At 58.6% G+C, this 14,775-nt stretch overlaps 1 protein-coding gene across 1 annotated transcript; it reads left to right on the top strand.

Annotated features, from left to right (window-relative positions):
- The first annotated feature begins 13,036 nt into the window (after positions 1-13,036).
- On the top strand, positions 13,037-14,170 carry ACTRT2 (actin related protein T2). Its single transcript, XM_061187173.1, has one exon. It carries the CDS (start codon positions 13,037-13,039, stop codon positions 14,168-14,170), a length of 1,134 nt encoding a protein of 377 aa, XP_061043156.1.
- The last annotated feature ends 605 nt before the right edge of the window (positions 14,171-14,775 follow it).

Genomic DNA, 14,775 nt, shown 5'->3' with positions numbered 1-14,775 from the left:
CATGTCTTTGGCACGGATGCCCGGGGGGCACAGCTCTCCCCAGCCGGGCTCCCCGAGGCTCACGTTCCTCCCTCGTCTGCCTCTTTCCGATGGGATGGGGCGAGCTCTTGACCCAGTGCTGCTGCGTGTTTGAGGTTCCTACGAGGAAAACGCCAGTCACCAACATGCCCACCCCGGAGAGCTTAGGACCCATGCCTGTGAGCTGGGCGCACACACGTGGGGTGGCCAGGTTTGTAAATACAAGTTCAGGACGCCCACTTAAATCTGCATTTCAGATAAACAAGGAAAAAGTCTTAGTACATGCAAGTCCTATGGCAGGTGGTAACCCCACCTCTGCCAACCGAGGCTAAAGTCAAAAAATCCGCACACGGGCACACCCCTGATTAACCGGTCACGTCGGGGGACGCCGGGCGGGGAGCTCAGGGGTTATCCTGGAAAGCGTGGCCCCAGACATCACTGCCCACAGACCTCCACGCCCTGGTGGGCAGGCCTGCACAGGCGTGTCCAGCCTGGCAGCTACCAGCCACATGTGGCTACTGCCCGGTGGCCTGGGGCACTGAGCTTGTCGATGGACACGGTCACAGGAGGCTGTGGCTACCCTGTTGGGTAGGACAGGAGGAGAGGGTGGTCCACAAGGCTCCCCTGAGCCTTTGTGCGGACGTCTGGAAATTTGGAGGAAATGCTCCCCAAACTGGGGAGAAGAGGCACCCCCGACCCCGAGGAGCTGGAAGACGGTGGGTGTGGGGAGCGGGCAGGGCCAGCTGGCCTCAGGCCTCTGGACACGGTCTGGCCGTGGATTTTGTTCAGCTTGAAGGACAGAAGCAGCAACGACACCAGCTGATCCCGTACATTTTCACCACCCTTCCCCGTCTGCGGCAGCGGGCCTGGCCAGATGCTTTGCTGTGCCCACCAACCAGGACTGCCGTTCCCTGAGCACTGAGATAGTTGTCAGCCAGGAAGGAGTCAGGCAGAGAAGGCACTGGAGGAGGGGGCTCGGGGGTGCGGTTCTCCCTGCCTTGGGTCAGGAAACCCCTGGTGGTTGGAGGGCACCTCCACCCCCCCATACTCACCACCAAGATCTCAGATACATGATCCTGGCTCTGCCCAGGGAGGCTTCTCCTGAGTGCCCTGGAAGGTCTCCCTCTTGATAGGCCAGCAGTGTTTATCTGCACAGAAATCTTGTCCCCAGCCCCTGGCACCCTTGATCTGTGGCCAGTTGCCCAGAGTCTGATGCCGCCAGGGGGGACAGTGAGATGCGGCCTGGGGCTGAGATGGGGGGACGCCTCCCTGTGCCAAGAGCTCCTCCAGCCTCGTCTCCTCCAGGATGCTCCAGGGCCTCCGCCACCCAAGCTGGGAACGAATGCCGAACATGAGAGGTTGCCTTCTGGGTACCTTTTAAGAGAAGGTCCTGTAGATCCTCTTAAAAAGAAAAAGAACAGTCAGGACAGGGGAAATGGGTCATTTTAGGAAGGCAAGCTGCTGGGTGTGTTTCATCCCCACCGATGTTCCGCGGCTGCAGGGAAAGCTGCTGCAGAGGTGTGTCCGCAGGCTCAGGGCACCCGGCGCTGCCTCAAAGCAGCTCGGGGAAGGGAAGCAGCTCACAAAGGGGATGCTTTTTTGTCACCCATCACGGCACCTGTGTTTACATAATGTCAACAGATGGATGCTGGTTGCAGGTACACAGCTCAGACCTCTGACCGTTATCCTGTGAATCTTCCAGGCTGTTGTAACAAAACGCCACCGCTGAGGGCTTAAAACCACAGAAACGTGTTCTCCCGCGGTCTGGAGGCCAGAAGTCTGAGTCCAGGAGTGGGCATGGCTGGTTCCTTCTGGAGGCTCCAGGGACTACCTGCTATGTGCCTCTCCCCAGCATCTGGTGTTTCCAGCTGTCCTTGGCTTGCAGACACATCACCCCTGCTTCTGCTGTCACGTGGCCGTCTCCCTGTGTGTCTCTGTTTTTGCTTCTTCCAAGGACACGAGTCATTGGAACTAGGGCCCATTCTAATCTAACATGACCTCATCTTAACTTATCCGATTGCATCTGCAAAGACCCTATTTCCGAATGTGGTCATATTCCGAGGTTCTTGGTGGCCGTGAATCTTGGGCTGACAATGACACAACACACAGGTTCACACATCCTTCAGAACTGAGCGTGGATTCTCCAGCCTGTCTCAGCCACGATTCCAGTCTCTTGGGACCCATCTCCTGGTGGCCCCAGCCACTTTCCTGATGTGTGGATCAGGCCGGAAGGGGGCGAGGTCAACTGGGGGCTCCCTCCTCGGATGGGCCCCGGCCCCCCACCATGATAGGGACTGCTCTACGGGGCCCCAGAAGGTATGCAGCCGCGGGGGACCGTGTCCGCATCAAGACACCTCCATCTAGAAACCCGAGCTGTCGGGGAGGGACGAGCATCCTCGGAGAAGGGGCAGCCCCTCCACTTCTCGCCCTGGGCTTGCGAGGAAGCAACCTCGCCGTGGACAAAAATCCTTTCACCTGGAGTCGAAACTCCATGGAGAGGATAAACCATGTTCCCCCCACGTCTGGCTTTCAGAACCCATGCCACTCACAATATGAAAAATGTCGGCTAGCTGGCTGGAAGCAGCACGTGGTAAAAAGGTTCGTCCCCGAACCTTGGGCTCCAGCCCGTCACCCTGCCCCCACCCAGAACACAAAGCCTCTTCTTTCTCCAGCTGGAAACGCGCACGGCCCGTGAATGCAAAGAGCTCTTTCAACATCAGATTTTAAATTATTTGAATTAAATCTGGGATCCTTCCGGGCCCTGCGTGCTCCGGGTTATTTATCACTGGCTAAATGCAGAGGTCTGCAGGGCCTCTCCAGGGACGGCCCTCACTTAGACGCTGCCTCTGAAATGTTATAAACTATTTAAAACCGAAAGCTTGGCCGTGTCCGGCTGGGGGGGGGGCGGGGGGGCAGCGTGCAAGCTCTGCTCTCCCGAGCTCCCTGGGAAAACGGGCGACTCACCACTCTACACACTTGTTCATTTGCTCCGCTTTTCCTCTGGGTAATCACTTTAATACACTTGAAAATAAACCTTTTCCCCACTGAGGCAGGGTGATTTTTTTCTCCTATTTAGCAAACATTGATTTTTTTTCCTCCCCCCAGTGTCCTGCCTGCATGAAGCTAACAAGCCTCCTTTGTTCCCGAGCGCCGGCCCCGCCCCCTGCCGCTCCCCCGCCACCGTCCCAGATCTCGAGGCGGTTCCAGCGGGGCGCCAGCAGGGGGCGGGAGACCTCTTTTTTGAGGGCCGCACGGGTGGGGGTGTGGCGGGCAGCTCCGAGACTCTGGGGCCAGGGAGGCCTGGGCGGCTGGTGGATGCAGGGGCCGGGGTGGGGAGGGCGGGGGGGGGGCGCCCGGGGGGGGGGGGGCGCGCCCTAGGTCCCCTGGGGATGTCCTAGGTCAGGACACAGCGTTTCGAAGCAATAAGAAGTGGCCACGGCGGTGTTTTCCGTAAGCTAGGCTGCCAGGAGGGGCCCAGAAGAGGCGGCTCCCAGCCCGGGTGCTCCCGCCGGCTGATCTGTGCCCCCTGCTCTCCCCAGATCGCCGCACACCCTTTTCCCCTTAAACTCCATCAGTGCCCTGAGCTGCCAGGCATCAGGCGACATCCCTGCTGAGCTGAGGAAACCAAGGCTGGAGAAGCTGTGCTGGGGTCTGAGCTGCCCGCCGGCGACCCTCCACCCTGGTCCTGGTGCTCTGGTCAGCGCCCCGGGCAGGCAGCCTCCAAGATGGCCCTCGATGACCCCATCTCCCGGCACGTGTGCCTTTAGTAACACCATCCCCTGGTCGGCACTGGGCTGACTCACTTCTGACTCGCTTCTGAAACAGCAGAGGTGATGAGACATCACTCCTGAGATCAGATTATAAAGGTGCTTCTGTCCTGGGTGTCCCCCCTCCCCCACCCAGGATTGCTCTAAGGGAAGCCGGCTGCCATGTCATTGCGAGGCTTCCTGGGAAGGCACCCGTGGCGAGGGACCGAGGACTGCCGACAGCCACGTGTGTGAGCTGGGAAGCGGAGCCCTCCTCACCTCTGCCCGGTCTTCAGGTGAGACCGCAGCCCGGCCGGCAGCTGGCTGGCCACCTGATGAGGGGCCTGAGCCACTGCTCCAGGTGAACCATGCCCAGATTCCAGACCCATGGAGCCGTGAGATAAGAAGTGTATGTTGTGTAAGGCCCTTGGCTGTGGTCCTTTGTCACAGTAGCCGGAGGAGACGGATATGGCAGGTGTTGCCATTCTAACCACGCCCCCCTCTGACTTTCCACATGGATGTTTTATAACACCTGGCAAAGAGAGAGACCCTTTAGGACTTGCTCCATCATCTCTCAAAAATGGGGCCTCAGAATTTGTCCATTTCTTCTAGGTTGTTCATTTTATTGCCATAGAGTTGCTTGTAGTAGTCTCTTATGATCCTTTGTATTTCTGTGGTGTCAGTTGTAACTTCTCCTTTTTCATTTCTGATTTTATTGGTTTGAGCATTTTCCTAAATGCCCATCAACAGATGAACGGATAAAGAAGATGTGGTGTGTGTGTATATATATATATGTGTACACAATGGAATATTACTCAACCATAAAAAAGAATGAAATAATGCCATTTGCAGCAACATGGATGGACCTAGAGATTATCATACTAAGTGAAGTAAGTCAGAGAAAGACAAATACCATATGATATCACTTACATGTGGAATCTGAAAAGATGATACAGATGAATCTATTTATAAAACAGACTCACAGACACAGAAAACAAACTTATGGTTACCAAAGGGGGAAGGTGGGGGAAGGGATAAACTGGGAGATTGGGATTGACATATACACACTACTATATATAAAACAGATAAGCAACAAGGACCTACTGTATAGCACAGGGAACTCTACTTAATACTCTGTAATATCCTATATGGGAAAAGAATCTGAAAAAGAATGAATATATGTGTATGTATAACTGAATCACTTTGCCGTACACCTGCAACTAACACAACATTGTAAATCAACTCTACTCCAATATAAAATAAAAATTAAATTTAAAAAATGGGGCCTCAGACCCCGATAGCTCCCTCCACGCTGTAAACGTGTGCAGACTTCCCTGCGTGGTCCTGAGTCAGAGTCTGGCCCTTGACCACACCAAGCACGTGGAGAGGGGTACACGGGGAATATCAACCATGGCTTCGTTTGTGATAGTTTAAAAAAATCTGAAAAACCTCAATAACTGAAAAATTATTAAATGGAAAAACCTCAGTGGAGATTGTACAGACAAATTAGGTCAAGTGGATGACAGTCACCGAGTGGCCATGAGAAGGTCAAGGCCGTGCTCCGCGGGCTCACGGACAAGTGTGCGATGCTCCCCAGGGGAGGGCAGAACAGCACGTGTGGCTGCATCCATTTTACAGCAAAAGCCTATTTCCAGGTGTTTCCATAGGTACTTGTGCCTAGAAAACATCTGGAAGATTCAGACCCAGTGGTGACTGTGGCCACATTTGGAGAAACACCGGTGGCGGAGGTGGTGAGGAGGGGTCTTCCTCTGTCACTTTACAGGGTCCGTTGCCGTAATGTTTCCAGTCAAAAGCCTGTTACCTTTAGAGCAAAGTCAGAAGAATGAAAGCAAAAGGGACAGAATGCATGGTGAGGCCGTTGCTCTCCTGGCCCGGCTGATGGAGCCTCTCAGGCTTGCCCAGCAGTGACCAGAGGCCAGCTCCAGGGCTGTCTCCAGTCTGTCCACTTCTGCTGCCTCTGACAGGGTGCAGAGTGGGCAGGGTGCACATGGCCCACACCACGCACAAGCATCGTCCCAGAAGGGGACACGACGGGGCCCCAAGGTTTCCAAGTCCAGGAGGAGAGAGGACTGCACTGCCCATGAGTTTGTCCCCTGTTCCTCTGGAGACAGGTGAGGCCCCTGGCCACCCCTCTGGCTGCCCTCTCGTCGGACCACCTCCTCTTCCCCTCTGCCCCCGCCCCCCGCCTTCTGGGCAGAGGTGCTTGGCATCTCAGCATGTCTGGGCTCTCTCTCCCCATCTCTGCATCCAGGTCGGATGCGTAGTTAGGTGACGCGAAGTAGTTAGGTGAGGCCAAGGCTCCAGAAACCGGCCAGTAGACTGTGAGTGCTGAGTCGCTGATGGCCTGACCTCCGGCAATCCTGCCCTCAGAGTAACTCTCCTGCTCCCTTCCATGCAGGGATGGACAGGACAGCCCCTGCTATGGGCTGAATGTGTTTCCCCCCCGCCGCCCGCCAATTCCTATGTTGAAGCCCTGACCCCCAGTGCAGTGGTATTTGGAGGTGGGTTCTTTGGGAGGAGATTAGGGTGAGATGAGGTCATGAGGGTGGGGCCCATGATGGGATTAGAGCCCTTAAAACAAGAGGAAGATTCACCAGAGTTAGCCCTCTCGGCCCCATGAGGACACAGCGGGAGCCCAGGAAGAAGGACCTCGCCTGGAACTGACCCGGATCTCGGACGTCCAGCCTCCAGAGCGGTGAGGACTAAGTGTCTGCTGTGTGAGCCGCCCAGCCAGGGGTATTCAGTTACAGCAGCTGAGCTATGAGGGCAGCCCTCCAGGTGGCAGTCCCGGGTCTCTGGACCACACTGGGCTGTGCTGGGAAGGCCAACAAACCTGCATCCACGTCCCTGACACGTGGGCTTGGGCCACGCAGTTAGAGTTCCTGATGTCCGACATCCACCCGACACCCCCATCAGGAGAGGCGATCCTGAGGGGCTGCCTTTCCCAGCCTGCCGAGGTCCGTGGGCCCCTCACAGAGCCCTGGAGCTGTTGCAGGGGTCCCCTGTCCTGTTGGAGCCAGAACCTGGATCCCCAAAACCTCAGTCTTGGGGTTGCAGCCACACCTGTCCCAGGGGAGGGTCCACCTCTCTGCCCAGCATGTGCGCAGGTGGGGCTCATCACCTGTCCAGGGAGGCCGGCTGTGTCTCCTGCCGGTTGGGGGCTGGGTGGGGCTGGTCCCCTCCCTCCGGCCACAGAGGCGCGTGTCCTCCGAAGCTGTGACCGGTCTCCACGGCATCAGCAGCCTAGATGCTTATGAGGCTTGATGGGCCAGCCTGTCACAGCACCCTTGACCCCAGATGACTGCCCGCAAGCCGCAGAAGCAAACACTTATTGTAATAAGGCGACCAGATAGTAAACAGTATGCACAGGGAGGGGCCGGGAAGGGCCCTCCACCCTTCACTCCCACCGGCATGCAAAAGCCTGTTGTTACTTTGGAACGAAATGACCAGGGACCTGTCACAGCACCGGTCAGGCGGGGGTGTGTGAGGTTGCGCAGGGAGAGGATTAGACAGGTGAGCGGGGAGGTGGGGACGCGCTGGGGCCGGGGTGGGGAGCAGGAGCCCGGCAGCCAGAGCAGGGGCCCCACGCTGCCCCCTCCATGGACCTGCACCTAGAGGTGGCCCAGGGTCAGGCTCTTGCCCGCCTGCGAGGTGGGGACCCTAGACCTCCAGGCCCTCCGGAGCCCCTGGGGAAATGCTGGTGGTGCTAGGCTGGGGGCAGCAGCGGGAGGCTGTGGTCACACTGGGCACCTCTGCAGGGGAGCGGCCCTCCCGGCTGACATCTGCTGAAGCGTCTGGGGCAGGGGGCAGCTCTGACCCTCAGGTAGCCTGCTCCTGGCTCTGACCGTGGGGGGGCCTCGTGAGACCCAATTAGAAGGAGGAAGGGAGGGGAGCTGCCCCAGGTGAAGTCTGAGGCCCCTCCACATTCTCCTACCATCACTGCCCACCCCCAACCCACCTCCACCCAGATGAGCGATGAACAAGGAAAGTCGTTGCCCTCGGGCCGTGGACGCACCCACACGGGTCCCACTATGACAGGTGAGGGGTCATCAGCCTCAGATCCTCTCCCACAGCCCTGGGGGCACTTGGCCCCTGAGCCACCAGTGCCCCCAATTCAATGCATGACCAAGAGCTCCTGGAATGCAAGACAAACCCCACCGCCAACCGGCCCTGCACGGGGTCTCCCCAGGGCTCTGCCGGAGGACTCTGGGCTGGCCTGAGCAGCCGTCATGGTGGAAAGCGAGGCAGGCAGGGTGGGAAGGACGGGAGCCCACGGGGTGGGGTGGGGAGGGTTGCGGGCCCCACCCTGGAAGCACGGACCCAGAGAAGCAGCTGTGGGAAGACTCTGGGTGCACCCGCAGGATGGGGCGAATGTTGACGGACATGAGACGGTCCAGTGGAAGGCTGCAGGTAGTTACAGGTCATCCCCAAGGAGCGTAGCGAAATATCAGCAGGGCTTAGCCAGGTAGCGCCAGGGGTACTTTTTATCTGCTTTGTAATGCTGTTCTTGTGTTTTCCAAAGTTTCTCCAACAAAAAATTTTCTGAGTGCTCAGGACCAGGGTTCCATGAGGGTGAGGGGCAAAAAGCCGGGGTGGGGGTAATTGGTGGTCTGGCCTCAGACGGCCTCGCCCCCAAATGGGTCTGCGTCGCTCGACCCCTCAGTGGCGTGTCCACTAAGCGATGCAGGGCCGTGGACGGCCCCACCAAGGACTGCCTTGCTAAGCTCCCCAGAGCACGTCCACCGGCTGCCAGCTCCTTCCTTCTACTCCACGATCACCGACTTTCACTGGTGTCACGTCAGCCGAGGTGCGCCAGGCCTGCCCCATCCGGTCCAGTATAGTGAGCCAGAGCCTCACGGGAGGTTGAGAGAGGAGCGACCTAGAGGTGTCATTTCTGCCCCAGCTGGCTGGAAGAGGACAGCAGAGCAGGCAGGACTCACGGGTGCCGTGCTGGCAACTGTGGGGACCCGAAAGGCTCTGCTGAAGCCCAAAGGTCACCAAGAAAGGAGGGGGACAGAGACAAGACCGGATGCTCAGTTCAGCTGCTAAGAAAGGAAAGGCGGATGGGAGGGCGGGAAGGATGGGAGGCGGGGAGATAATTAAATAGGAGGTTAGATGGGTGGAGGGATGGATTGGGTGGGTAGATGGAAGGATGGAAGGATGGAAGGATGGATGGATGGATGGATGGATGGACGGATGGATGGATAGACGTGTGGGTGGGTGGATGAGTGAATGGATGGATGGATGAACAGTAGATGGATGCGCAGATGGATGAATGGATGGGGGACGGATGGATGGATGAATGGTTGGGTGGGTGCGTGAATGGATGGAAGGATGAACGGTAGATGGATGGGTAGATGGATGAATGGACGGGGGATGGAAAAATGGATGGGTGCGTAGGAGATACAAGTTCCGTCTTAGAGATTCAAAGGGGCTAGGCTCCCAGGAAGAGTGCTCAGGGCTCTGGGCTCCTCTGGGAACGCCTGGGGCAAAGAGGTAGAAGAGAAACCATTCCCCGGGGCACCTGCAGGCACCCATGGCCCCTGGGCTCCCACAAGCCCCCTCTAACACGTACACTGCCCTCTCTTTTGCCTGAGCAGTGCCCATCTTGCCATCTACAGAGTCGCCCTGTTCCTTCAGGCTGCCGGCTAACACGGGGCCAGGCCCTCAGCAAGCAGGATCAGGCCACCAGATGTCAACCAGTACTAATAAGTCCAGTCTGCTGGTCACTAATTGGCCGAAGCTCTGGGCGTCGGTGACAGATGGAATGAGGGACGACGGGACAGACAGGGAGACCTGGCCCAGGGCTTGGGTGGCCCAGGCTCAGTAGCCAGGGCAGTGGGAAGCAGGGGTGTGCAGCAGACCCAGGGCTACCCACTCCCAAGTCTAAATGCCTGGCAGCCGCCGAAGGCTGCCCAGTCGCTGTCTACCTCCCATCGAGGGCATGGGCCTGGGGGCCGTGTGGGAGCTGGGGGGCTGCTGCTGGGTGTGACTGCTGGGGCAGAACCAGAGCGAGCCTCCCTGCACAGGACGGAAACAAGTGCCCTGCAGAGTAATCACAGCGTGAGCCTCGCCCCGCGGAGGGAGATGGAGTTATGGCCAGTTCTCCCATAAACTCGTTCAAGCGATTTACGAGGCATGGCCGGCATGGGGTGGGGGCAGGGCGGCCCCGGAGGGAGGCTTCTGACTGGGTTGGGAGAGGGCGACCGTCCCCGGGTTAATAGCAAACACCCCCCACCCCCCGCAGCGAATGCTCAGAACATCGCATCCCTTGAAGGGGCCAGGACAGCTGTGGCCATCGACGTGGACACCTGCACCGAGATGCACGGGGCCCCTCCCAGACGTCCTGAGCCGGGTGGCCGGAGGGATGGGCGGCAGACGGGGAAGAGGAAGGAGGCTAAGCAGAGGCTCCCGGGCACCTGAGCGCCACGGGGTGGAATCTCTGTCCCGGGGCGAGCTTGAAACCAACGCAACATCACGTAGCTCATAAACCCACTGGTTTTCTCAGTGCCCACGTGGGAGTATCCCACTTCTTGGGGGTGGGGTCCTCAGAGCCTTCCTGCCTCTCCAGGTGATGGACAATCTATGAGCCGGTTCAGACACTTGTATCGGTATGCAGAAGCCTTCCCCGAGCCTGGGGCGGGGCTCTGACAGCAGATGCAGGAATGCAGCAGGGGAGCTGGCCCAGCGGCCAGCAGAGAACTGGTTTACCCAAGTGTACAGAGGAGCAAAGTGGTGACCGCTTCCCCGGGGCCTGCTCTGCCGGGCGCGTGGCACCCAATGGCCGTGACCGTCGTGGGTGGTCAGGAGTGTGGGGTCCCAGACCCAGGGTGAAGGGCTGCACTTCTCCCAGGCTCATCAGGGAGAGTGAAAACGTTTAGGAAAACGGGTCCTGGAACTCCTTGGATGGCTTTGCTTGGAGCCTCCGCCCTGATGGATGGCCCAGCTTTCACAGCTCTGTCCTCGAGGGTCTGAGCTTGTCTGGGATGGGCAGCGGTCACAGGGGGACAGAGAACTTCCCGCTACAGGTTTGGCAACTGGTGGAGGGGCCTGGACTTACCCTGCTGGCTGTCGTGCACTCCGGGCCTGCAGAGAACGGGGAGGGGGCTGCGTGTGCCCGTGGGACCTGCACCAGGTCTGGCCGGCTGCCCCGGGACATTGTTACACATTGTGCTGTGTGCTGTCACAGCTGCGGGGTGCGGTGAGGCCTCAGAACACCCCCCCACCCAGCTGGTCAGTCCGAGCTTTGCATGAACGTTTGTCCTTCCCCCTGCTCTGTCCCCCTGCAAATGTCCGTGCCCCAGACAGCCCTGGGCCCCCAGGACACACTGAAGGGCCCCGCCCCTGCGTTTGACCTCTGCACCCAGCATGGTTACATCACCACCCACGTGGGCCACTTTTAGGGCCAAAATTGAAAAAGCTTGAGGTCACACTCCTCCTGATTCAGCTGGGAGTGTTTGGCAACAATGGGAAAGTTCTAGCAAAGCCTGAGAAGCCAAGTGCATAGGGCTTTTGTGATGTAAGCAGGCTGGAACCCCCAAGACACGGTGCCCTAAGGACCGTCCTCGACCCAGCAGCCTCCAGGCACACGTGCTCCCCTGAACGCTGGGCCCCAAATCTTAGAGGCCCACACAGTGGTAGCTGTGGTTCTGGGCTGTGTAGTCCGGGGGGTGCGTCTTCTCCCAGCATCAACCCTGGCGTGCAATTGATTCCACTTCCATGTAGAGGTGTCCTTTGTGGGAGAATCTCAGTAATACCAAGTCTTTATAGACTCCCCCAGTCTGAGCCCCAGAGGTTCCCACAAAGCTGCACATCCATGTCACTGGCCTACACCACGTGTCTATAACACACACCCACGCCGTGCATCTACCCTACATGACAACACTTTTTCACTTTTTGCTGGTGGGTTTAGAAGGGTCGGCAGGACATGCAGAGACAGCCACCCGCAGAGGGAGGTGAGGGGACCTGGAGGGGAGGTGGTCTCCTGGGAAAGCTTTCTGGTTGGGGAGGAGCTGGCCTGGAGGGTGATTTCAGACGTGACAGAACACCAAGTTAGCATTTTGTTCTCCAAGACCGGCTCCACCTTCCTCAAGAAAAAAGTCAGCCCTGGTTCCCTAGTCTGAGCTCCCTCCCAGTTTCTCCCCCTGAGCTGGAAACCAGCCCAGGGTGTGATTGCAGGGCTGCTGGAGGGGTTCTCTGGGAGGCTGGAGTGGGCGCCCCCTGCCCTCATGGGCTTGGCTAAACCTGCAGCCTCACTGCCCTCCCGGCCTCACTCTCAGCCTCAGACTTGGTGACCTGGTCACTTCTGACAGCGCTTCATTGGGCTTGGCCAACTGTGTCACAGGCCCAAAGTAGAGATGTCCGGGGCTCCAATCAGGGCTGCCCACCCCGATGAAACCTCAGATCCCTGTCTTCACAGGCCACTGGGTTCCCAACCCACAACCACTGGATATTGTTTGTGACAGCACTTCCGGGGCTGCAGAGAGCAAGGAGGGCCCTTGACCTCAAGCCAGAGCAGGGGTACATGTGCCTGGAGAGAGAGCCAATAGGCCCAGAGGACTCTGCTTAGCAGCTACCCTGTGAGACAGAGTCAGGGTTCATGAGGTAAAGAGAAGAGAAATCCCTGAGAGCTTCCTGGAGGAGTCTGCATTCCAAAAGTATGTTCTGAGTGCTTGCTGTGTCGGAGCCCTGGGCATTGCTCCTCCAGCCTGGACCTCTGCCTGGTGCTTGGTCTTCCCCTTTAGCAAAGAGAAGTGTGTTTGTCACCCTCCAAACGGCAGCTCCCTCCACACAGAGGGCCAGAGATGCCAGTTTTATGGACTGGCCAAGGCTGGGCTGCTTCGCTGGTTCCAGGCTCCACAGCAGGCTCCTCAACACGGCCCGTGGGAACAGCCGGACTTCCCCTTTGGAGTCTCACCAGGTGGGGGCGGGGGCAGAGACTCCAAGCCCCCAGCCCCAGAGGCCCTCTGATGCTGGCTGAGGACAGTGGTTGCCTTGGCTGGATTGTTACATATGGGACGTCATTCCTGAAAAGGCCTCAGCAGCCCGGGCTTCCTGAGAGGAGAGCAGATCTGCGGGTGGGGATGGAGGGCTCTCGGGGACTGGCCTTCTGCTAGCCCTGCTTGGGAGACTCCCCGAGAACCGTGGAATCCTGTGCCCTCGAAACTTCCAGAGGAGCCTCATACGTCACAAAGTGGCCCAGGAGGCTTCCATCTTCATTTTGGCGAAGTGCGGATGAGGATGCCACAGGCATGTTTAACCCACACGTGTTAGATTCTCCAGCTGTGATTTTTGACAATGGGTCCGGGCTCTGTAAGGCAGGCCTGTCTGGAGAGATTGGCCCCCGCCACGTCGTCCACTCCATCGTGGGGCACCCCAAGTTCAAGATGCCTTCTGCGGGGGCCAATCAGAAGCAGTACTTTGTGGGGGACGAGGCCCTGCACAGGAACGAGGTCTTACGCCTGCACTACCCCATCCAGCGAGGCCTGATCACAGGCTGGGACGACATGGAGAAACTCTGGAAGCATCTCTTCGAGTGGGAGCTGGGGGTCAAAGCCAGCGACCGGCCGGTGCTCATGACGGAGCGCTCGCTGAACCCCAGGGAGACCCGGGAGAAGATGGCCGAGGTGATGTTTGAGAGCTTCGACGTGCCCGCCTTCTACCTGTCGGACCAGGCCGTGCTGGCCCTCTACGCCTCGGCCTGCATCACCGGCCTGGTGGTGGACAGCGGGGACGGGGTCACCTGCACCGTCCCCATCTTCGAGGGCTACTCCCTGCCCCACGCCATCACCAAGCTCTACGTGGCGGGGAGAGACATCACGGAGCACCTCACCCGGCTGCTGCTGGCCAGCGGGAGGACCTTCCCGTGCGTGCTGGACAAAGCCCTGGTGGACGACATCAAGGAGAAACTCTGCTATATGGCCCTGGAGCCGGAGAAGGAGCTGTCGCGGAGGTCGGAGGAGGTGTTCAGGGAGTACAAGCTGCCCGACGGCAGCATCATCCGTATCGGGGACCAGCTGTACCAGGCGCCCGAGGCCCTGTTCTCGCCCGAGCAGCTGGGCATCCAAAACCCGGGCCTCTCCAAAATGGTCTCCTGCAGCATCACCAAGTGTGACGCCGACATCCAGAAGATGCTCTATGGGGAGATTGTGCTGTCCGGGGGCACCACGCTCTTCCGGGGGCTGGATGACCGTCTTCTGAGGGAGCTGGAGCAGGTGGCTTCCAAAGGGACCCCCATCAAGATCACAGCGCCGCCCGACCGCTGCTTCTCCACGTGGATTGGCGCCTCCATCGTCACCTCCCTGAGCAGCTTCAAGCAGATGTGGGTCACCTCTGCGGACTTCAAGGAGTTTGGGACGTCCGTGGTTCAGAGAAGGTGCTTCTGAGGGGCCCCGCGCGCGGGGTGGCTGCAGTGGGAAGTGAGCTCACCATTTGGCATCCGCGGGATGTTCAATAAAGGACAAAACGGTGCAGTCTTTGGCCATGTCGGGCTTGGTTCATTCTCGGGGGCACCAGAATAAGTTCTGACCCTGGTGGGGAATCTCTTTTCAGTGGTTCTGTCCCCCAGCCCCGTTTCTCCCGAGAAAGCCCTGGGTCATGAGTTGAGTGTCCATCTGTAGAGTTTGTGCCCAAAGCAGGGGCCAAGGCCTCCTGCCCAGAGCCTGGACTCTGCATTTTAAACCTGTGTCTTAGGTGGGTCGGGAGTGGGGGCAGGAGCAAGCAGGAATGCTGCCCTGTTCTGAGGTCACGAAAGCCTCCCCTGGGAAAGCACCATAGGGCTATCACTCTGCCTTTGTGGGGCCGGGCAGCTGAGTGGAATGGAGCCCCTGTGCCGGGCGGGTGGGGACGGTCAGGAGCAGAAATCGCCGTCTGTTTAAGGCTCTGTGAAGCTCCTGATCCCGGTGGGAGCTTAAGAATCGGGACTTGATTATTGTGATGTTTCTATTTGTTTCTACTTTCAAAGATGTTTACAGCCCTGTTTGGGGGTAAA

This window comes from Eubalaena glacialis, chromosome 3 (assembly GCF_028564815.1).
Source record: "Eubalaena glacialis isolate mEubGla1 chromosome 3, mEubGla1.1.hap2.+ XY, whole genome shotgun sequence".
Taxonomy (NCBI): Eukaryota; Metazoa; Chordata; class Mammalia; order Artiodactyla; family Balaenidae; genus Eubalaena; species Eubalaena glacialis.
Note: the sequence above shows the minus strand (reverse complement) of the source record. Positions and strands in the feature narration are given on the sequence as shown.

Coding starts and splice junctions, on each gene's coding strand:
- ACTRT2 (XM_061187173.1), top strand. CDS start 13,037: ATGTTTAACCCACACGTGTTAGATTCTCCAGCTGTGATTTTTGACAAT.